The following is a 24,747-nucleotide window of genomic DNA, read 5'->3' on the forward strand; positions in this document are numbered from 1 at the left end:
ACACCACCAGGGCCGAGATGAAAGGCAAGGATGGTCCCTCTGCGAAGGTCCCCCTGGCTGACTTTTTCACTTATTTTTTCCTTTTAAGATTGACTTCGATGCTTAACTGAATCTGATTCCATTGGGATTAAAAAAAAACTTAATTGGAGAAAGGCTTGGGGCCTTTATTTTATTTTATGGATTATGGGTGGGAAGTTCGAAAAGGCAGATTTTGGTTAACGAGAAAGGACTTTTGAACAATCAGAGCTGTTCAGGGTTGAAGAGGCTGCCTCGTGAAGAAGTCAGCTCTGTGCCTCTGCCTGTGTTCGGGGAATCGGGGGAGTGTGGTCCAAACAGAGAGCTCCAGACAGGGTTCTGGACTCTGAGCCCAACCTGGAGGGAATACGCCTGGAGAAATGCCCCCCCTGGCCTAGAAGTGATGTGGTCCTTTTACATACGTGCCCTCCTAGTCCTCGGTGAGGACTCGGTGGCCTCAGAGAGGGTGACAACACGAGCTCCACTTTAGGGACCAGGGAAGCGAGGTGGGCGCAGAGGCTCACCCCAGGTAACGGGGCTTGTCCCCGGCCGGGCTGGGAGGACAGCCCAGGCTCCCGGTGCTCCGGCCGCACACCTCTCTCGCTGGGAGTGGAGCCTGGATGCTCAGCTCTCCTTCCTGGCGCACTGATTTTATAACTCTGAGAGCGGAGGCAAGAAAACGGAGCTTACTTTGTCTGGGGCAGCTTTATATAACATTATCTCGTTTAATCCTCTCAACACTGCGACTGCCCCCACTTTACACGTCAGGAGGAGAAGAGTCACAGACTTCAAATAACACGCCCAAGGCCACAGAGCTGCCCGGTGGTGCACACAGAGTTCGAGGCTTGCCTGAGGCTCCAAGTCCTGGGCTATCTCTACCGCCCCTTCCTTGAGGTGCTGCTTCTCAAAGCCCAGAGGCCCCCAGCACCCCAAGGAACCACGTGGTGGTGGCTTCCAGAGCACCAAGGACACACCAGCTCTGAAGTCCACCCCTGGTCTGACGGCATGCACCCAGGTGAGGAGACCAGGAGGACGGCGCTTTTGGAGGGTGAAGACAGCGCAGAAATTTTCAGCAGGAGGGTTACTATCTGGGGGTCACATTTTAGACACACTGTTTATCCATCAGAATCTCACTGAAGGTCTCTGCAGGTCCAATGGGCAGAGCTTCAGAGCAGAGGCTCCTTGGTACTCGCCTGGCACCCAGGGGGTGGACAAGAGACTTTCATGGGCGCTATCTTGTGGGCGGAGATGGACAGGCAGCAGGTAATGGCTTTGTTCCTGAGAAGAGCCCGAAGCATGTGGCTCTGGAACATCTGTCACAACTGGGAATGGAAACGTCAAAGGGAATGACTCAAAATAAATAAATAAATAAAAGCAGACAGGGGTGATTATTCCAAGATGTTAACATTTTGCCCTGAAAAGTAGGTTTTAAAAAATTACAGGCAGTTTACGAAAAGAAAAAAAAAAAAAGAACCAACCAAGGGTATTAAACACGTAACTTAATGGAGGAGCATTATTCTTTTTATTTATGAAAGTTTTAATTTCCCTCCCCTGCCATTATTTCTGCTAATAAGCTTGTCAGCTGGGCTGGAAGTGATTATGAAAGGCTGGGAACCGATTTTATGACCTGGAATAACACTTTTACACATTAGCGTTTGACTCTTCAGTTTTACGAATCAAATGCAATAATGGAGCCTCTTTAAAAGTTAGGACACAGTTCAGAATATTACCTCAGGATTAGTTCATTTGAACGCGTAAATACGCTCATCTTTAGGGTGAAGTCTGGGTCCTGGTAATTCTACACAAACCCTTAAATAAGGCAGAAATGAAAATATTCTTTGCAACCTTGGGGAGCTACTGGAGAATTGAGGGAAGCATTCGGGATGGGGCTTAAGGCGGAAGACTGGATTGTAAAGGCGTCCCTTCCCACCAGTCAGGAAATCAGAGCCATGCGCTTTATTTCACGTGGAGCGTCCAGTTGGGAGCTGTGGAGCATTATGAAGATAAGGGAAAATACAGGTATTCACTCAAGGAGCTTTCAGTGTTGGAGAGAAGGCAGAAGAAAGTGTTACATAGAATACATACGAGCACCCGTGAGCAAAACAAACGTTCACAAGAAGCTGTAACTGAAGTTGTAAATGTAGCCTGAAACAGACTTGGCTTAGCCGCTCAACAAACGTCTGTTGAATGAGTGAATAAATGAATGCATGAGGGAATGAATGAATGAGTATAATCTGCATATAGGCACTTGAATATTTTTGACTGATGGATGATTGATACGGATCGATTTCTGAGATGTCAGTCTTTAAGGTTAGTTTGTGAACTTATCTTCCTCTGATGGCCTTTTCCTAAAAACAGAAAGCTCTGTCGGGGGCAGCAGCGAGGCCCCCTGGTGACGGCCTCCTGGTCCAAACAGCCAGGACCCTGCAGCTTTGAAAAAGTAAAGCAGATCGGCATAATTTTTCCTATGAAACAAAATTCTTATTTAAAACAGCAGACCGTGAAACATCAAGAGGAGGACTAAACAGTCCACAAGAACAAGCACTTACAGAAAATGAACACCTGGTAAGACGCTGGCAGCTTAATTTTATTCCCAAGTGCTTACTAGCCACCATCAACACTGCGCTTGGAACTGACGACGACACTTTCCTCAACTAAATGTTGGAAAGAGGGTGAGTCCAGCGCTGTGCCTGCTGACAGGCAGGGGCACGACTGCTCGTTGCCCTGGCTGCTGCTCGTTTGTGCGCTGGCAGGACCTCCCTTTAACATGGTCAGTGGGTGAAGCGCGAGGGACTCGTAACTGAGCCGGTTTTCAGATGCACCAGGCTCCGCAGTCACCGCTCTGTGCGCTACTTCCCCGTGACGTGTTCGTTTTGTAGCTGGAAGTCTGCATTTTTTAAATAAGCAACTTTGATGAAGAAAAAAGCAATAAGGCCCCCCAAACAATATCACAACAACAACAACAACAAAAGGACAATACGTCAGAGGACATTTAAATGCTAAGTGAATTTTACGTGTAATTCTCTATGACAGCATTTACAGCTCTCCATGAAAAAGACATTAAAAAAAATTACCAGATTGACTTAAGATGAACAAGAAACCATGACAGACTAGTAGTAACCATAGAAGAATTTTTAAGAGTTACCAAAAATAATTTCTTTCAAAAAGATTCCAGAACCAGATGTTTTTCATTGGTGCGTTTCCATCAAAACCTAAAGGACTTGCTAATGATATAAACCTTTCCAGAGACTCTAAAAACTGGAAAGCTAACCTACCCTAAGCTTCAAGAAGTAGCACAAAGTCAAAGCAGTCTCGCTGATGAATTATAGATTTAAAAAGTCCTAAGTAAGGTCCCAGCAAACTGAACTCAACAGAAGAGTAAAAGAATCACTGGGCAAGACGAAGAAGGCTGCATTCCAGGCACGCAAGAATGATTTAATAGAGGAAATTTTTAGGAAAAAAATAATTTAAATAGCTGCCAAAATGACATTTAAAACTCATCCTGGTAAAGACATTTACAAAATTAGAAACAGACTTTCTCAATCCAAGAATAAGCATGTAATCATACGTTAAAATATTTATTGTGTACGTCTCTCTCTCTCTGGGTACTGAGAATCAGAGGCCTTCACACTCAAGTCAGAGACGGGTGAAGAATGTCTGCCATCACTTATTTTTAAACTTTTTAGGTAGCGATTATTAATTTATTTGGTTCTTTTGGGGGGGGGAGTAACTAAGTGTATTTATTTATTTACTTAGTGGAGGTACTGGGGATCGAACCCAGGACCCTGTGCATGCCGAGCATGGGCTGCACCACTCAGCCATACCCGCCCCCTGCCATCATTTAGTAACAGTTGTTTTAGAAGTTTTGGTAAACTTTGGGCAATACATCAGGAAAAAGAAATCAGAGGTGTGGCTACCGGGAAGGAGGAGGCGACGCCATCGTTTCTGTCTGCTAGGGTTACACTGTGAGAAGTCATGAGAATCAACTGCAAGCTCTCAGAATTAACGGAAGTTCACAAAGGGGCTGGACAGTGATAAGTGTGGGAAATCCGTAACTTTCCACATGCTGATGAGAGCAACCTGAAGATAAAACCGGACCCGACTCCATCCTCCGTCATTACCATCATCATCCCACAACAGATTACGATTAAACACCTGAGATCAATCTTCACAAGAAATGCAGGGAATCTGTACGGGAAATGTCAGAATTCTACTGCCAGATATAAACTATCTGAATAAATGGAAGTACACGCTATGCTCTCAGGCCGGATGCTTCAGCGATGCCTGCTCCTCCCAAAGCGACGCACAGAGCGAGCACACTCTTGGCGGGATGCGGGCGACAGCTCAGGCGTCACCTCCTTTGAGAGATCTTTTCCCACCACCGAACTCAAACAGCACCCTGCTCCTCCAGCCTGTCACTTGCTCTCCACTGTCCCTGTTTCCTTTGTTTAGAGCACATACTGCCGTCTGAAATGATCTTTTTGCTCTTTTGTCTCTGGTCTTGGCCCCTGGAACCTAAGTGCCGTCGCAGTGGGGTGTGCCCTTCTCCTCCGCAGCACTCGCAGTGCCCAGAACGGAGCCTGGCGCACACAAGTGCTTGATACATGCTTATCGAGTGGATGTAACACAATCGCAGGAAAACACCAATAGGAGTTAAAAAAAAAAAAAAGTGACAAAATGGCTCCAAAATTCACCTGGAATACAAACACGCCAGATTATTTAAAATGTTTTTAAAAAAAAAAGCAAAAGAAGGGAGACTTGCCATGCCAAATATTAAAACGCATTTTAAAGCTACAAGAGTCACAGTGTGGTATGGAATTTATCTGACAGACAGATGGCACAGAATGAGCAGCCACGAAACAGACCTAGGCTGCATATGAGGATGTTGCACACTCTAAACATTCCAATGGTGAAGAAATAAATGATCCAAAATATTGGGTTAGAAAATTGGCTAAATAATAGGGAAAAAAATCTGTAATTGCGTTTCGTACTATTCTCCAAGTTAGGCGTGAAAATGTTTAGGGCTCCCTAACCCCTCAGCCAGAAATAAACGCGTGTGTGCTGTATGAGTCCATATTTACACGAGGCTTTTAAAAGACAGAAGAAGACCAATCTGTGGTGTTACCAGTAAAGGTAGCAGTTCCTTCTGGAGGCGGGGGCTAGTGCCTGGAGGGGGTGTCGGGGGGGCCCCGGGGGAACGCCAATAAAGCTCCATTTCTTCATCTGAGTCCTAGTTCTGTGTGCGTGTTCCCTCTGTGAAAATTCATCAAAGCTGTACCAGACTGAACTGCGGACTTCCCCTATGTATTAATATGTCAATAAAAAGCAAATATAACAAATGGGTGAGCGCCGGGCCAGCGGCGGCTCTGGCCAGAGGTCGGGCTTCCTGTCCCGAAACAGCAGTTCTTTTCTACTGAAGAGAGAGGAGAAGAGAGACTAAAGTGGTGAGAAGTTAAACTTATTTAATTGTAATCAAGTAAGCGGGTCCACAGAGGCCCTGGGTTGAAACTTGTCTCTGTCCCTCCAGGAGGCGTCTGTGTCACGGGGGCCCGGAGAGTCCCCGAGCTGGCACTACTGAGGGTCTGTATTTCTTTGAGACTTCCCCATGCTCAGAAATGGGTCTCTGTTCTGTGGGTCTCTGAGCATTTGAAAAAACACGTCACGAAACAGAAAGTCAGTGTTCATATTAAAAGCAGAACAGCTAAAAGCCAAATCCTTGATCCCCGCCCAGACCTTAAACACAAGTGCTGAGCAGCTTCTGACTGCGTCTATGAGCATCTTGGTCACAGCCAGCCTCTAGGACGGGGGCTGGCAAGCAGCACGGAGGCTGCGTTTGGTGACTGCCCTTTTTTTAAAATTGAAGTACAGCCAGCTAAAAGGTGTCAGTTTCTGGTGCACAGCACAGCGCCCCAGCCATGCATATGCACACACATACTCGCTTTCATATTCTTTTCATTAAAGGTTATTACAAGATACTGAATACAGTTCCCTGTGCTGTACGGAAGAAATTTGTTTTTTTAATCTATTTTTATATATGTGGTTAATATTTGCAAATCTCAAACTCCCAAATTTATCCCTTCCCACCTCCTTTTCCCCAGTAACCGTAAGATTGTTTACTATGTCTTTTATGTAAATCACATTTGATTGGAACACAGCCACACCCACCCACTCACATATTTCCTGTGGTTGCTTTTTCACTATGGTGGCAGGGTAGTCGCAGCTGAGACCAAATGTCTTGCAAAGCCTGAAATATTTACTAACTGGCCTGTTCCCCCAAAAGGTTGCCAAGCCCTGCTCTAAAAGCCCAGCCGAAAAACCGTCTTCTCTTACTCTTCCTCAGATCATCCTGTTAGAAGTAATTTCTCCATCCTTTGTCCCCCCGTGGTGCGCGGTCTCTTCTAAAACAAAGTCTTCAAAGGATTTCCAGACAGACGGTGAGTGCCTCGGAGGCAGGGACCACAAGTCACGTCTCTGCAACGCACTAGACACAGAAGCGGCTTTACAGATAGTCACTGAATTGTCTCACCGTTCTGCACGAATACCAGGTCAGATGAAGAGCAGTGTTTTACTTAATCGGATTATGTAACTACCAGATTAAGAGAGAACTAAATACTGATCAAGGAGACAGATTTTGCCCCCAAAGCGAAATAAAGAGAAGCGTGGCTGTCGGGGCAAAAGGACGCTCGAGGGGGGCTCTGTGCATTTTCTGAGGACATGACTGTCCGCTCAATTCAGACAGAACAGTGCACCTTCCCCGCACTGTCATCTCGATGATTCTAGTTCCAGGAAGAGTGTCTGGCGTGGGGAAAGGGGAGAGCAGAATTAGGAGATGCTGAAAGTTCTTCTACGAGCTGAAACTCGGCTGAAACAGCGGGCCAAGAGCCGACGGAAGCAGCCCACAACGAGGAGAAAAGACGCTTATCTTCGAAGCGCACCCTCCAGGGGTTTATTAGCAAGAATTAAAGGCTTAAAGGAAGAGCAGAATCCGACGGGAGCTCTGCTTAATGAGAGAGGGGAAAAGGGTGTTCGGTTTGCCCTAAAGTCTGGAAGGAGAGACCTGGAGGGAGGAGGGGGACCACCCCAAAGGCAGATCTCCCATTTCTGAAGCTTTTCCCCTTGAGAGAAATCAGAGGATCTTCCAAAGAGAGCGTGGACCGCGGGGCAGTGGAGCGTGGGAGGCCCCGCTGCTGATGGACGAGGTCTGGAAGTCTCTGTTTTTCTCGGCTGTTGCTTCTCTTCTGTTGAGTCAACTGTATTTACTAAATGTTGTTCAAACCTTAGATATCTCTTCTTGAGGCTTCACTTGTATTCATTCCCTAATGTGGCAGCTCAGTGATCCAACACATTGCAAAAAGCCAGACTTTGATTCAAAAGGGAAAGGCTTCGAGGCACTTCCAAGTGGGTTAGGGAGTGGGCAGATTCAGGACAGCTTCACCCACGCTGGGTGCACATGTACCCGTTCTGCGCTGCTGCCCTAATCCAGGCAGGAGACCCGGGAGCGGTGAGCAGCCCCGCGGAAGGTGCGGCTGGAGGTGCTGGGGTGGGGGAAGAACGCTGTTCTCACCGCAGGGGCAGGGCTGTCAAAACAGCCCCATAAGAATCTAGGACTCAGCCCGCTCGACAGCTGTTTCCTGCGTTGGAGGAAAGCACCCCATTATGTGCAGAAAAGCAGGTGTGGATCATCTGCTTATGTCTGAGACAGACGATGCAGGTAAAAGCAAAAACAAGTCACTGCTTAACGATTCCCCAGAAAGCAAAAGGCAAATCCAAGCACCGACGGGCAGACGCAGTCTTGCACTTCCAGGCGACCAGGTGCTAACTGAAAACCAGAAGCTGCGAGAAGACAAGGAGCATGAAGGGGTGGGGGGGGGGGGGAGTCGCTTCAATTGGGTCCAGCGTATCTGAAAGCTTTTCAAGGCAGAGCGACTGTAAAAGTGGAAAGAAAGCCGTGTAAACAGATGCAAGGACATCAGAGCTTTCCCAAATCACGGGGGCGCGCGCTGCCAGACGCCAGGAGGAAAGCAGGTAACGCAGCGCGAAGCCCAGGAGCGCTCAGGCAGACGACAGCGCCTTCCCGCAGTCCCTCTGGTGGGGGTCCTTGGCGAAGATTTGGTTTTGGACAGGAATCATAAAAGCTTGCCTGAAGAAAAGGCAAGAACCAAGTCCAAATAAGAAACAAAATGCTCAGTGGTCCCCTCTCGTGCGCCAGCACTGCACCGACGAGCAGCATCCAGCCAGGAGGCAGGACTCCCCTCCGAGAGGACGCCTCAGGCTGCCTCTGCCTGTGACAGGTGACTGACAAAGGTCCACGCTGAACTGTTAAGAGTCATCACTTATCTCTGTTTCCACACTTGAAAGCAGCTGGATCAAGCGCGAGGAGGTTGGCATGGAGAAGAAACTTCACCTTTTTGTTCGTATCATCTGTATTGTTTAAAATTTTTACAGCGCATATGAAGAAATCTTTGGAATTAATCGCATACAAATGTAAGACATCATATTATTTAAACACTCTACCCTTTCCCAGATTGAAAGCTACTCAACTAATAAAGGCTTGCAAATCACAGATGACAGTTGATTTTTTTAAAAAGCTGACCACTACTTTTATTGTTTAAAACTTTTAAGAAAACATGCTTAAAAGTAAAAGTATTGCCAGTTTATTTTTAAAAGCTTATAAATGTTCAAAAAAAACCTCTGCCAAGTCTAAGGCTCGATGACACTGTGACATGTTGGCAGGCAGACCAACCATGTTCGGCAGAATCAGGTTTTGCTTGGTGTGCTTTTATGTCTGATTTCTTAACTGTTACATAATGACATTAGTAAACTGAGCTGGCTGAACTACGCCAAACTTTAATATTTCAGCTGAAATGATTTCACAACATCTTATTAAGGAAGAGGCAAGTAATATAAAATGTCAATCACTTTAATAAAATTAGAGTTAACTTTTTACTTCTAAAGAGCATGGTGCAGAATAACTCATGTGGAAAAGGAGACTACGTAGTTCACAACAGCTACAGGGGTTCTAAAGTATTTGCTATGAAAAAAAGATCCGGGAATCTATAACCCACCAGCTAGTCTATATTTTGGAGCATGTGAAAAATTTAAATAAACACTGAAAAGTGGAGCTCAGTTCTGCAGAATTTCATTGGTTTCCAACTGAAAATGAGACAGATAAACATCTTACCCCCTGAAATCTGCGCACCATTAAATGTCATGGTTCCTCCCGCTTTGCCCGGAGAAGCAGTCAGCTTCACGAGATGCTGAGTTGGCCTGTCCCCTGAGCTCCACATGGACCAGGACCCCTTGTGAGTTCTGGCAGGGCCGGGATCAGAACTCAGGCTTTTGGAATCTGAGTCCAGCAGGTCCAATTCTTGATGGTCAAACCAAAGTCAGCCAGAAACTCAGAATCAGCTTGAACGTGCCATCACTATTTACAGATCAGCCAAGGTGTTTGATATGCATGTCTCTTTCTTCTGTGAAGTTTTTGAGTTTTTCAAATTTGAAGTGCAGTCAATTTACAATCTTATATTAGTTTCAGGTGTTCAGTATAGGGACTCTGTATTTTTAGTGATTATGCTTCACTCAAAGTCATTGGCTGTGCTCCCTGTGCTGTAGAGTACATCCTTGTAGCTTATTTATTTTATACATAGTAGCTTGTGTCTCTTAATCTCATATCTCTGCTTCGTCCCTCTCTCTTCCTTCACCCCACTAGTAACGACTAGTTTGTTGTCTGAATTTGTAAGCCTATTTCTGTTTTGTTATAGCCATTCACTTGTTTCATTGTTTTTCAGATTCCACATACAAGTGGTAACATACAGTATTTGTCTTTCTCTGTCTGACTTGTTTCACTAAGCACAGTGCACTCCAGGTCCATGCATGTTGTTGCAAATGCAAAATTTCATTCTTTTTATTTTTTACTGCTGAATAATATTCCATTTTCTATATACCACATCTTCTTTATCCACTCATCTGTTGAGGGACACTCAAGTCTTGGCTATTATAAGTAAAGCTGCTGTGAACACTGGGGTGCATGTATCTTTCTGAATTAGTGTTTTCCTTTTCTTCAGATGTATGCTCAGGAGTGGAACTGCTGGATCATATGGTGGTTCTGTTTTTAGTTTTTGAGGAACCTCCATACTATTTTCCACAGTGGCTGCACCAACTTACATTCCCACCAACAGTGTAGGAGGGTTCCCTATTCTCCACACCCTTGCAGATAACACTTGTTATTTGCAGTCTCTTTGACGATGGCCACTCTGACAGCTGTGAGGTGATAACTCACTGTGGTTTTGATTTGCATTTCTCTGATGATCAGTGACATTGAGCATCTTCTCATGTGCCTGTTGGTCATCTGTATGTCTTCTCTATGACATTTTTCACAGAACTAGAACAAGTAATCCTAAAATTTATATGGAACCACAAAAGACTCTGAATAGCCAAAGCAATCTTGAGAGGAAAGAACAAAGCTGGAGGGGTCACAATCCCCTATTTCAGATTATGCTGCAAAACTACAGTCATCAAAATCGTCTGGTATCGGCACAAAAACAGACACACAGATCAATGGAACAGAAAAGAGAGCTCAGAAACAAACCCATGCACTTGCGGCCAATCAAACCACGACAAAGGGGGCAAGAACATACGCTGGGGAAAGACAGTCTCTTCAATACCTGGTGCTGGGAGCACTGAACAGCGACCTGAAGAAGGATGAGCTTAGAAGATTCTTTAACACCATACACAAAAATAAACTCAAAATGGAGAAAAGACCTAAATGTAAGACTGGGAATGATAAAACTAGAAGAGAACATAGGTGGAACACTCTTTGACATAAACTGTGGCAATACTTTTTCTGAATCTGTCTCTTAAGACAAAGGAAACAAAAGCAAGAATAAACAAATGGGACCTAAATAAGCTTAAAAGGTTTTGCATAGCAAAGGAAACCATCAAGAAAATGAAAAGACAGTATATTGAAAGGGAGAAAATATTTGCATATGATATGACAAGTAGGGGGTTAATACCCACAGTGTATAAACAGCTTATACAACTCAGTATCAGAAAACTACAAACAACCCAGTTAAAAAAGGGCAGAAGATCTGAACAGACATTCTTCCAAAGTTTTAGATTTTTAATTTCAGTTTTCAGATCCTAAGTCAATAATTGCAACTTTAGTAAGTAACTCTCAGATCTTTTTTGAAGCATGCAAAGTGAAGAATGTCCAGGTTTAAAAGTCCAAAGACCATGCATGTAAACGCACTTGGGGGCTGAAGTACCACATGTATAGAGTGACTACTCTTGTTAACTGAGCAGGCTAGAATGAGCCATTTAAATATTGTAGGTTTAAAAAGCAAACCTTTAAAGGTGAGGTGATGAAGCCATCTTCTCCAGCACTCATAATACAAGTCCTTCTGTTTCATAGAAATCTACTTTCTATCTTTACCAAGTTTGGAGACTCAGTCATATAAAATACCAAGTGTTTCACAAGGCAAGTTTGATTTTTATTACAAATAACTACAGGTCATTCAGGAAAACAATAGGGCAACTGAAAAAAACTGATTAAAGTTGTGCTTTTTAAAAAATGCAATGATACACCTTTGAAATATTCATTTCCTCTATATTGCCTATTCTGCAGAACAAATGTGTGTGGACAGCCAAATCAATTTTGTGCATCAAGTCAAATTTTTCTACAAAACACAGTTTACATAGTCAGAAATCACACGGTAAGAAAACCCAAACTTTTATCATTACCTGGAACTTGTGGAGAAACCCACCACGTAGCTCTTTGGAAAAAGGTTTCCATGTTTAAAACCGTGTCATGTGCAAGAAAAGTCACTGGACAGTTCAGAAACAGCTAGACGGACCTGTGCTCTAATGGCTTACACGTAATCTCAAACAACTGCACGTGGCCTGACTTTTAAAATGTACAGACTTCATGAGCCAGGAAGAGAAAGAAAAATACCATACGATATCACTCATATGTGGAGTCTAAAAAAAAGATAAAAAGAAAACAGAGGACACTAATGAACTCATCTACAAAACAGAAACAGACTTGCAGACGTAGTAAACACTCTCATGGTTACCGGAGGAAAGGAGGTGGGAAGGGTACATTTGAGATTTGCAATTGTTAACCGCCACATATAAAAACAGACAAAAACCAAATTTCTTCTGTATAGCACAGGGAACTAACTATCCACTGTCTTGTAATAGCCTTAAATGAAAAAGAACGTGAAAATGAGTTTACGTATATACATATGCACGACTGGGACGTTATGCTGTACGCCAGAAATTGACACACTGTAACTGACTATCTGTCAGTAAAAAACTTAACTGAAAATCTAAAATATATATATAATATATATATATATATATACAGACTTCACAGAACAGGAGATTCAGCAGGGTAAGTGGAATAGGTGTCATCACCCATGATGACAAAAAGACCATCCCGTCCACTGTGCACTTCACATTTTATGGCATGTGAAGTGTATTTCAATAATAAAAGGAAAGAAGAAGAAAAAAAGAGAGCTGTCCGGGTGCTGCTACATCCCAAGTGGTGCTTAAGGGCCGGGTTGTGCACAGAAGCCCAGCTCAGCACCTCTGTGAGCCCCCTGCCCTCGTGCTGCCCTTCTCCCTCCTCTGCCCACGTGGCACCATGCAACACTGCACGGATTCTGGATTTCTCATGCACCCCACTGGTCACCGGGCACAGGAAATTCTCAATCACCCTTCCATTGATTCTGAGTACTTCCATTCTCCTCTGCCTCCTCTTTGTCTTTTTAAGGGGATTTTAGGGAATTAGGGAATTTTGATTCCATGAAACTCTGACATACTGATAAGCTCTCTGAGACGCAAGAAAGAGCAGAAACATTTGTCAACTGCTAACCTGTGCCAAGGGCTCCCAGGGTCTTGAACATCTGTTGTCCTTCAGACCCTCATGAACACGGGTAAGGTCCAGATTCTTATTCCCATACTCCGGATGCAAACACCGAGGTTCTGAGAGCAGTGTCCAGTCAGACTCCCGGTAGATGTTAACCCAGGGTATCTGTTTTACCTTCGGAGGGCACAGCTTGGAAGCCCCTTACTGAGTAGGACTAATTTGAACCAAACGACACAAAGCTCATGAAAAGCGACATGGCTTGCTGGTGCACTGGAAAACAGTCACACGCCACATAATCCCGCGAAGAATATTTTCCGTTCTAGGAACGTGATGTTAATCTTTGTTCTTTTAATAGCACAGAAGAAAGGAAGCCAAAAAAAAAGGTTTTTTTTTTTTGCAAATGAAAATAACACACAAACCGCTCACGGGGACACCAGGCTTATCGCCACCCCGGTGGCGCCTGGGTTTGCCAGAGCAGAGGTAGCAGCTTTCCACTTTAATCGGGTTTGCCTCCGAGCCCATCTGCCATCCCTCCTCCTCCCACCGGCAAAACCGAGCGAAGCTGACTCTGGATGTGTTTGCTGAGGTGAAGGAGGGAGCGCTGCAGAGTCCAGCTCTCGAGTCTGGAGTTACCTTCTGGGGAGAGTCTGGTACTTGCAATCTGCAGGATGAATGATCTCTCAGTTGTTGCAGCCATTCACCGCCGCGTGGCCCGGGTGTACCACCAGTGCTCACGGGCATTCTGCCTTGGTAGACTACCGCGTTTGGAGACAGACTGCCTGGGTTCGGATCCCAGCACCACCCCTCCCTTGCTGTGTGACCTTGGCAAGTTACCCAATAACTGCCTGTCTCCTTATATATGAAATCGGGAGGGGACTAGCGCCTATCACCCGGGGCTGTTGAGGGGGTTCAATGACTTAATACCTGCAAAGCATTAAGAATAGTGCCTGGCGGATAGTCTGTGCTATTTAACTTCCTGTTAAATAATTAAAAAATAAAGACGTACACTGCTATTCATTAAATGACTTTAAGAAAGTGCTCTCCTCACATTATTTAGTTAACTGATTTGTGCACGCTTACATGAATTAGAATTGGTAAAAATTAACTTGCAGGACTCGACTTGCTTTGCCTAAAATCAGCCAGAAACCCAAGAAGAAAGGATCAACGAAGATCTCCCTTTGTGGGTAAATGGGTTAAAAACGATCTAGCAAAATTGACGCTATTCCCCAAAATGGCTGCGGAGGGGTGCTGCAGCTGTTCAGAAGACACACACACAGACTGCTGCCCCAGGCGGACGAAGCAGGAAGAACAGAGAAATGGCTTTTGCTTTAGATCCCCGGGAATGAAGGTTCAGACAGGACCATCAACCGCCCCGCTCCCCCGAAATTCCAACAGAAGAAGACTGGCAGGTCGCTTGGCTTTTCAAAGAGCCTCCTCCATTTCAGAGAAACCATTTAGCCTGTTCTCAATTTCATAACCTTATTTTTCTTGGAAAGAACAATGGCTGGTTTAAATGTGTAGATGGTAAACGTTTACTTGCAAGAAGGACTTTTTTACTTTTTCACTTGCTCCCCCCAAGCATCTCATTTCAGAGGGGGAGCCAGGGGGTGCCTTGGCTGCCCAGTGGCGCCTTCCACGTGTCCACGGACTTGGAGACACTGCGGCGTCACCGTCCTGGAAGGAGTCGATCAAACTGGTCGCGCCAGAGGGCCTCCTGTGGAAGAAGACCAAGCTTACCCAGGTAGTTGTTGCTCTTGTGCATCTCGGTGATGTTGATTTTTGTGGCTCCTTGGGGGATCTCGACCACACGGTGGTAGCCCAGGCTGGTGAGGGCGTGCTTGAACACGCCCGACACCACCTGGCAGCCCGTGTTGTCGCCGCCGCACACCCCGCACTTGTCCACGACCTTGTCGGAGCCCAGGTAGTCATCACAGCCAACGCTCTGCAAGAGGTGGAAAACAGAAGACGCTTGTAGCACGTGTCAGGAGCACCCGGGGGAGACAGGGACGGGGGTGACTGAAGACCTGTTGGTGGGTCTCGAACCAACCTTCCTCCTGCCCCCAACTCAGCTCCTGTAGGTGGGGAAGCTCATTCTGCCCTTCGTTTAACAGGTTTTCACAGGGCACCTACTCTGGGCGAGGAACTTCTTTTCCAGGTATGCGTGAAATGCGCATTCTAGGGGCCAGGTGGGGGCCACACAAACAGACAAGGAAGTAAAACAGAGTGCACCTGGTGGTGGTAAATGATCAGAAGAAAAATAACACAGAGAAAAGGAGTAAGGAGGGTGTGGGGGCTGGGCGTTTATTTCCACAGGTTGGGCAGCGACATTGTCCCGTGAATCCATCCCACCGCTGGACTCTGAGAGAGGGGAGGCTGGACTGTGCTGGGATTGTCACAGAAAGACATCCTTTGGGACCATGATGAGCACTGCACCGCACCTAAAACTGGGGTTTGTCCTCAAGATTTCTACTCTAAATGACAGACCATGCGAAGACTTGGCCAAATACCCCCCAAAAGTAGCCATCTCAGGCCCTGTTTCTTAGGAAATGAAATCAAACTGGTTGAGATCTGGGCCCCCACGGGTCACTGTGGCTCTGAAAAGCTGAGCAGTAGGACTGTTGCTTGAATCCTCCGAAGCCCTTTTCCCAGGGCAGAGGCTACGGGGAAGCAGCGGCCAGAAACCGCAGCAAACCGGACGACGTGCTTCTGAACAGCCGGGAGCTTTGTAGGCAGCCTCTCCAGGGTTCAGAGGAACTCTGACCTTCCTAGATTCCCTCCCCCAAAGAATCTTCTCGTTTCTCATCCCGAGATCTTCTGGCTTTATCCTCCCCCTCCCCATTCAGGTCTCTCTTAGGGCAGTTAGACCTCAGAACAGGATGAAATGATCTTCGTGGACTCCTTCTCCACTTCTGGGGCTGAGTCCACAGGACCCACATTCCTGCATCCTGTGTTTAAAGACAGGGCCTGTGGTCTGAGCAGAGAAGACTCCGTCACATGTCCGTGGGCAGACAGAAGTGGACTGACTGCAGTCTGGACAAGGAAATACTGGGACCACAGGGCTGTTTCGCTGGGTTATGGGGACAGGAAATGGTACCTGAAACCCGAATGGGACTCTGAAACCTGAGACGCGTGTTTGCGGAATCACAGGCTTGTGCTGGCTCTGCAGTTCTGAGCGCGACCGTCAGACCCCACCCTGGGGCAAAGCGGGCAGCGAGACCATTCTCGCTTTTGTTAAGCGTCCCGGGCCTGTGCATGTGGGCCCCACAGGTCAGACCCTCCGGCAAAGTCACACCCCAGGTGCTAGTTCTTTCCCCTCCGACTTCTTGTCTGACTGGCATCTCTCTGCAGGCCCTGCTCGCCTGCATTATTGCTTCCACATTCCTGAGCGCACGTCGGTCCATCAGTAATAACCGCTTTCTTCGCAACTAGCTTCTCTGTAAAACATTATTTCTGACAAGAGCAGAACATCATCTCAGTTGTTCATCCACAGCCAATTAGCCTTTCAAAAACGCCATGTCTGCTGTGTCCTTCTCCTCCCCTGCTCTTGCCCCAGGCACATTTTAGCAGAAAAATAAGGCAAATGCTTTCTGCGCAGGGTTTCTACCCTCGCTGCCCCCCACCCCCGCTCCAGGTTCTGCTTAAATTTGAAACAAAAAAAGGCCACTGCCAACAGAAGTCTGGGAAAGCAGACCCCACGATGCTAAAGAAAGATTCTAACCAAATTAAGGAGGTGCTTCTGATTGCCGCTGACGAGCAAGAGGAACCGGAAAGCCGATGGCGCTCACTCCCTTCCCTGCTCGGCAATCTCTCCCCTTCCTTCCTCCCCATCGTGATCCATTTTTGCGACTCCCGGACTCAACTGGTCCCAGACTGGGCTCATTCCCTCAGGGCACTCCAGGCAAAGGAAGCAATGTGCACCCAGGCACGGAAGTAGGAGAGAACACTGAGGAAGAAGGTAAGCGTCTCGCACACAGAAATGGTTGCTGGGAGGGATGGAAGGAGGCCAGAGAATCTAGCTGAATGTGTTAAGGATCTCGTTCGCCAGGGGGATGACTTAGAATTTTATCCAGTGGCAGCAGCAACCACTGGGTGTCAGAGAAGGCGAGGGCCACCCTCAGATTTGTTTTCTGGGTGATCATTTTCTGGCTGTAGTGAGGGGTGGGCCTCAGAGTGGGAGAACAGGCCGTCCCGTGAGCCTCTCCTACAGATGCGGTGGGCAGGATGTTTCAGGATTGAACAGGAGCCTCCGACGGCGGGGATGGACATTGCCCGAGTCCGCAGCCCCCTGCCCAGTTAGAACAGGACGGTCACAAGGAAACTACAAGCCACGAATCGCTTCAGACAAGCACAGACACAGCACCATTTTCTCTTGTAAATCAGACGTTACATCAGAATCCTCCCAGATTTCCTGTAACAGCACAGCCACTCTGGATGAATCTGGTTGTGGGGAGGGAGGGCTGCAAAGCAGTTTTTCCTGGGAGATGTCCAACAGCCTGGAGCTTGGCTTCACTGAAGCACGAGGCTGCACAAGAAATGCCAAGGACTAAAGGTGACGTCCTGTCCCGCAGGCCCGTCTCTGGACTCTGAGCACCCACGGTTCACTCCTGAAGAGAGAAGTCAGAGCAAGGGGTGTGTGGGCCTTCCTTGAGGGGTGACAGGAGGCTGACGGAGCACCCTTCTAGGGTTCTAGTGGCGACCCAGGGTCTCCGAGAAGCTGGGTTGCCGTGGAGCTGCTAAATGTCCCGCATGCAGTGCACAAAGCAGGAGGGACGACCCCAGAATGAGAACCGTGCACATGACATGAATTCAAGAGCTTTGTTTTCAGCACCGAGGTCGCAGGCGGATCACATGTGTGACAGCCGTCCCTCTTCCTGCATAGGCTGTTATGAGCCTCAGATGACAAGGAGGGAACCTTCGCACTGGGCGTGCGCAGCTGAGGGAGTGATCTTCGGGCTAGACTCTGAAGGACAAGAAGGAGCAGCTGTGACAAGATCCAAACATGTAAACATGCATTTTATCACTGGCCTTGCTGAGGGACTGCGCCGGCCGGGCCACCTGGGAGGCTCCAGGCTGAAGCAGACACAGGTCCCGCCTGTGGGAATCTGATTCTAACCGGGGCGTTGAGACATCCGTGCAGAAAGTCACACACTCTTAGACAATGAGGAGTCCCTGCATCCTCCCCTAAGTCAAGCTGAGCAGATCAACTCTCTTGTAGAAAGTGGATAATTAACAATGGGGTGTGTAAGTCTGGAGAAGGTGGCAACGTCCCAGCCTGAACTGGGGGTGTGGTGGGAGGACGAAGAGGAGCTGAGAGACGCCTGGGTAGCAAAGGGTGGGGGGAGCTCGAATCACTGTCCTCCTCCTCTTCCTCCCCCCACCGCACTCCTCCCGCCACCGAGCCTAATGTTTACAGAATCTCTGTCATACTCCAGGCCCCCTGAATACGCAGTTTTCTCATTTAATCTTAAAAGCAACCTGTGCTATTGCTGAGAAACTAGGAAACTAAGACTTAAGAGAGGTTAGCTAACTGGCCCACGGCCAAGCTTCTACTAAGGAGGACTGGACTTGAACCCAAATCCCATGCCTTTAACCCCAGGCAAAAACTGCCCCCTCCAAAGGACCGGAGGTCGTGCTGAGGGTTCTGGCTCTTTCGGAGGAGTGGATGGTGGCGGTGACCTGGGTGCAGAGGAACAAGTTCAAGGCGCTGTTGTCATAGCTTGGCCCACAAGGGACCGCATCCTCCCCTTCCAACACGATGACGCCCCAAGCACGTTACGTGTCTCTCCCACACTGACGGGTTCAACACTCCACACACAGGAAGTGGGTCAATATTTTAGCTCATCTTCCCTTCATATTACTAAGAAAGTAATTGTTACAACTTGTATTTTGCACTAGTTTAAGACTCACAAGAAATTCCAGAAACGGTATTGAGCGTTTCAGTGACCCATCAGCCAGCCTCCCCGGTGACATCTCTCACATGAGCACAGCACGTTGTCAAAACCGCGTATACCGCTGACACTGGTATAACTAACGTATTAACTCAACAGTGACCCTTATTTGGATTTTGCATTTTTTACATGAACAAAATTTCACCGCGTGTCTAGATTCATGTCCTATGTTACTTTCTTTGCAGCAGCTGGGATTCTCCTCCGAAAGGAGACCGTGTAATTGATAAGCTGAGCTGACGTCATTTAGCGGGAAAAGCAGTTAAGACTGATGGAAAGAATGTTGCACTGGGAATCCGGAAACCTGGAACATCATCCTGGCTCAGCCCCTGACTTACATGTGACGCTGGATGAGTCGTTTCTCTCTGGGCTTGGCGCTGAAAACACTTTCACCACCATCCAGATCTTTCAGGGGACGCCGCTCAGAAATGGATCTGGCCTGAATTCTGGTTTGCATACCAGAAGTCTGGTCTATGTCTCTAAACCCTTCAGAGGTACCACCAACGTGCCATCAGTGGAGTCTGCTGGACCGGGGTCTTGTGCTGGCTTTGCCACTTTGGAGCGCTGCATCACCGGACATGCTAATTAGCCATTCTGAGCCTCAGTTTACCTACAGCTGGGGTGGCACAGTATCGACCCCGTAGTGCCGCTGGGAGAAGGAGAGGAGGTACACAGGGAAGGCACTTAGCAGGACACCGCGGTAGGGCGGTTTCTCAGAAAACACTGGGTTTGCCCTTGTCTTCACAGAGCTGGTTTCATCTGGAATCTACCCATTTTGTCCATCCATGACCTGCCACTGTGTAACCTCTCAGACCCATCCTGTTTCTGCAGCATTTACTTTCACTTCTCAGTGACAGACACTCTCTTCTGCGTTTGGAGAAATTCAGAGAAGTCTGAAGAGCTAAGGCAAGGCCAAGTCCCCCACGAAGGAAAACCCCCGGCACAGCTCCTTCACCCGCGCTGCTCCCGGAACGCGCCGGGTGCCAAAGGACAAACAAATATCTGGTCCCCGATCTACCTTTATTTCGTCTTTTTTTTTTTTCTCACTATGCACTGTCGTTCAGAAGAGCTACTTCTTGCTGTTACAAAGACAACTGGGCAGCTATCAGAGAGCCGTATCTTCCAGGGACTTTTGCAGCAATTGTAGGAAAATGTTACACATTACAAGCCGTCAAGGGAGAAACTGCCCAAGAACGGTCCCCGCTTGTGTGCCTACATTAACCTACACGAAACTTCCCGTGGGAAATGAGCAACCCAGACGACATCTCTGGTGGTGACCTTCACAGGGAGGCGGCCCCTGGACGTCACGGCAGGGTCGGCTGGTGCCAGGCGTGCAGGGGGTGGAGCTTCTGCTTCCTAATGGGAAGCAGATGTTTCTGCTTTTGCTCAACACACACACCAGACAGGGCGGCCTCGGCTGGTTGGCCAGGGGACACCGACAGGTAAAAATCACCGTGCCGTAATAGTCACGCGGTCTCAACAGTGTGGGGGAGTGTCATTATTAAAGTGCTTCGTAGCTACCACCAGTTTACTTGTATTTACGGTGAGCCAGTTCATGGAAATGCATATGAATGCCAAGCCTTTTATTCATGACATCCTGTTGAAAGAAATCCTTGCTGTATGATGAATATCTCCCTCTTCTGCCGGTTAGGAATGTAGATCAATAGCACCTTCCTGGAAAGCGGTTTAGCAATATCTGCAGTTTGACCCAGGAATCCTTCTTCTAGGAATTTACGCTAAGGAAATTATAAGAAACACAGCCAATAATTTTGGTATGAAGGAGCTCATCACAGCACGATTATTAACAAAAAAAAAAAGAAAAAAGAAAAAAGAAAACATCCTAAATGTCCAGCAGAGGGAAATCGTTAAACAATATGTAGAAACCCTCTGGGAAACACTGGATGGACTTTTTCCAGTTGTTATTCTCATTAAAATCCTCTAGCACGTGCCCCTGCACGGCTGACCCTCGATGCAGGTCAGCGAGGGTTTCCCAGGGGGCCCCAGCGACGTGACAACATGGTGTCAGGCAGGGGTGGGCGAACTGCCACCCACAGGCCGAACCTGGCCCACCCCGTGTTTCTGCAAATAAAGATTTACTGGAACACAAACACGCCATTAGGTCCCTTACTGCCCAGGGCTGCCTTTGCATTGTGGCAGCAGGGCTGAGTGGTCATGACGGCGGTAACACGGCCCACAAAGCCTGAAAGGTTTGGGACAGAGTGACTTACAGGGAAAAAAGCCAACTCTGGTCTAAACTGAAAGGCAGACCCAGTCCTGGCTTTCCACACGACAAGTACGTGCTCAGAGGGAGACGTGCCAAGCCCCGCTCAGGCCAGACGGACGCTCGGGCTGATGGTCCCGTCCACCCGACGGGCCCCCGTCCCGGGTCACACACGGCCCACTTGATCCGTCCCGATGCATCTCAACTGAAACAGAAGGCAGGGTGTTTCCTCTCCGACCTCTGTAGTTTTATTTTTCAAGCAAAACCCCCGTATTTTTCAAACCAAACCTCACGCACAAACGTAGGGAACTCCAATATGTAAAAGCAGAAAAGCAGAACTGTTCTCTGGCGGCAGAGCGGCCGGCAGCGTCTGGAAGCCCAGCCTCTCACCTTCCTGCCTGCTCTTCTCCCTCATGGCCGGGGTTTCTCATTGCGGCTCCAGTGACACGTGGGGCCAGACGGCTCCTGGTTGTCGGCTGTCTCCCGCACTGTGGGATGGTTAGCAGCCCCCGGCTTCTGCCCACTGGATGCCAGCAGCAACCCTCCTCCTCAGTATGACAAACGAGAATGTCTCCAGACAGTGCCGAATGTCCCCTGGAACAAAACCACCCCCAGCTGAGAAGCACTGCGCCAGTTTACTGCCGAAGCTCACGGCACACCTAGAGGCACAGATCCCCTGTGTGAATGCAAAACACTGCCAGCACATCGGCGGTGCCCCCTGAGGGGACTCAGGTTGGGAAAGCGGAGGACACTGGCCCTAGACAGCTAGGTGCAGATCAAAGGAGTAACTCCAGTGAGCCCAGACCTTCGTTCCTTCTCATACGTAGAAAAGTGCTAAATTCCTTAACGTCAGATACCTGGTTTTCTTTAACTAACAGTCATCCTTTGATGTTCCAAATTCCTGGTCTTTGTGGCAAATACTCCTATGTACCCTGGCTCCTCCCTGCCTCTTTGGAACAATCTTAGAGCAATCCAGCAGGCCGCTGGCCAGGCTCGAGGCCTCAGAAGGTCCGCCGGATGAAACATGACTCTCAGCGTACAGGTTGTGCGTTTTGTTTCAGCTGACACTCGGAAAGCTTTAAAACAATGGCCATTTCATGGAAGTGCAGAAACAGTCATCTGTAAACACCAGACGCTAATGAACAAAGAATACTCAGTTATCTAGTTTTAAAAAACACATTCTCACCGCCACCAAGCTGGCCGGTAGCCTTCTAGAGCTCTGTAAGCTTGCGCTGTGGCCTAACGTCAGTGCAAGCAGGGTCACGCGCCGGGAAGAGCGCAGGGCCTGGGCCGCAGCAGGTGCATGGGAGGGGCTGGCTGAATGAAACAGCAGCTGGTTGAGGAATCAAGGGGTCAGAGCTACGGGACCGATTTGCTTCTCGAACTGGATCATCTCTAAGTCTCTTCTGGTGTTAAATTGTTTCTAAAAAAACCAGAGAGAGAGAGAGAGAGACAGCCCTGATGTGAAGAATCCTGCCATGTCTAAAGTCAGAGGAATTTGCTTTATGTAGACAAAATTAAATTGGAAACAGGAATCAACGGGGAACAGACTGACAATACCATTCGTTTGAAGGGAAGAAACGGTCCTCGGGATACAGGTACTGGGCTTCCTTAATGAAGGTGGTTGTGAAGCTGGCGATCTGGCTTTCATCAAGCTCATGGCTGTCCCTTTTCAGTGCCTCATCCTGTTTCCTTAGAGCCCAGCACCTTACCAAATGACTCGTCTGGGAGAAAACACCGGCGCTCTCTCAGGATGAAGCTGGGTGAGGATCACCCGCAGCAGCGTTTACACATCTGGGGAGAAGAGCCCTGTGGGGGAACGCGGGGAACGGGTGCTGTGCGGCGGGAGAGCTGCCACCCCCCTCCCACCTCCCCCCACGGGGCCGGCCTTCCCTGGAGAACGGGGTTGCTCCCAACTCTAACATCCCAGGGCTTCTCTTTCATGCTCTTCCTCCCTAATGGACTAAAACGGGGGAGGGGGCATGGATGGATTACGACAGTGACAATTACTCTGTTATAAAGGTAAGGTGCCCATATTTTTGCACAGAACAGTAGAAACCTCTGGACTTCCACTTTACTTTTAAAATGTAAGGCTGACTGGTGAATTCTCTGTTTAAAGAGAATTTGGTTTAATATACCTGGTCAGATTGTATTGTAACTCTGTAGGGCCCCGGGAGGGAGGGATCTGTCTGGAGCTGCGGTTTGGGCTGCCAGGGGGTCAGGACCAGGAAGTTTCTTGCAGAAAGGAGCAGAGAGGCGCTGTCTAGGCTCCGAAGGGCAAAGTTCTGGAAGCCAGATTCAGATTGCCAGCAAAAGGCCACAGTGTGTTGGGCTGATGAGCTGTGCTCTGGGATCTGGGCTGCTTCCACGCTGGCCCAGTCCACGTGGCCCCCTGGGCGCACAAAGCCCGGGTCCTCAGGGCTGGGCCCAACCAGAAGGCCCCCAGGACTGCGGGTGAGTCCAGAGACGGGAAGGCAACGAGGGAGCCTCAGGCGTGGCTTCCTGTCATTTCCTTGACCCACAGCCCATCGTGAAATGTGCCTGTTTGCATTTTTCTCCACAAGATGGCACCTAGAAGCCTTTGTAAAAGGGCACCCACATGACCAACTCGCTCAGGGACATGAAACGGAGGTTAAACACGAAAAGGAACGCTAGTTGAGAAGCACAAGAAGGGCGGCTGCACGTTCGTCGTGCTCTTATGTGCAAGTTTCTGCCATGTGGTTAAGGCAGGACTTTCATTTCTCCAAATGTTTTTGTGGAGCCTTTACAAAGGTGGGTGGCATATTCGGGCCTTTTATTTCCAGAATATTCAAGAAAATGTTTAAAAAAAAATCTGTGTGGGTTAAACTTTGGGGGTTACGTGTCACTGGGTGATCCCTCCAGGGACAGTTGAGAAGACCGGCCTGAGGGGTGGGAGGAGATGAGAAGGAACGACTGGCTACCAAAAGCACGAGGGCTCGAGTCCCGAGACTCTCGAGCGGGAAAAGGGCAGACTGCAACGCTGCTTCCGAGGATGCTCGGCAGACACAGACGAAAGGGGCCAGAGGCTGAGAAGCCTGAAGGCAACCACATTAAGATGGGCACAGAGGGGTGGGGGCCTGGACAGAGAGCTGGAGCCAGGATGCAGAGCAAGGGCACACCAAAGTCAGGCTGAAGGAGCCACCAATGGGCTGCAGGTGGAGTGGGGAAGGCGGCGAGGTCCGTGGCTTTGGGACCTGGAGGAACAGCCACGCTGCCTGTTCCAGGCAGAAGCTCTACGAGGGAGGCAGCCTCTGCCGGAGTCATCCTAGAGCAGAGGGCTGAGTGTGGGGTCTCGACCACCACTGACTCGTTCATTACATTTAATCACATCACTTCACTCACCTCTTTCACTGGAACTTTCCTCTGGAATGCTAAATATTTTAATTCCAGTTTTTGGATGGGAATCCTTCCAAATTATATTTTTCACTCCTCTGTTTTGATTTTCTTTTCTTTTAAATCAAGAATAATAAGCACTCTCTGGTCTTCTCTGGCCCCACTGCCACACAAAGTGTGGTCCGTGGACCAGCAGCAGCGGCACCGTCCGAGAGCTCGCTGGAAACCTTGGCTCCACCCCAGGCTTAAGGAATCAGAGCCTGCGTTCGGGCAGCATCCTCAGGTGACTCCCGTGCGGTCTGAGATTACCTGCCTTTTCAGGTCACTTTCCGTTTACTCCATGT

The 24,747-nt window shown here is 48.2% G+C and overlaps 1 protein-coding gene across 3 annotated transcripts in view; it reads right to left on the reverse strand.

The window, feature by feature from the left end:
• Positions 1-24,747, reverse strand: part of THSD4 (thrombospondin type 1 domain containing 4) — a 484,948-nt gene that overhangs the window by 67,477 nt on the left and 392,724 nt on the right. For all 3 annotated transcript variants that reach the window (XM_064480753.1, XM_031440907.2, XM_064480755.1), the window contains one exon: positions 14,621-14,825. In XM_064480753.1, the coding sequence (XP_064336823.1) occupies positions 14,621-14,825 (205 nt within the window). The remainder of the gene's footprint in view (positions 1-14,620; positions 14,826-24,747) is intronic.

Source organism: Camelus dromedarius, chromosome 29 (genome assembly GCF_036321535.1).
Source record: "Camelus dromedarius isolate mCamDro1 chromosome 29, mCamDro1.pat, whole genome shotgun sequence".
NCBI classification, from domain to species: domain Eukaryota; kingdom Metazoa; phylum Chordata; class Mammalia; order Artiodactyla; family Camelidae; genus Camelus; species Camelus dromedarius.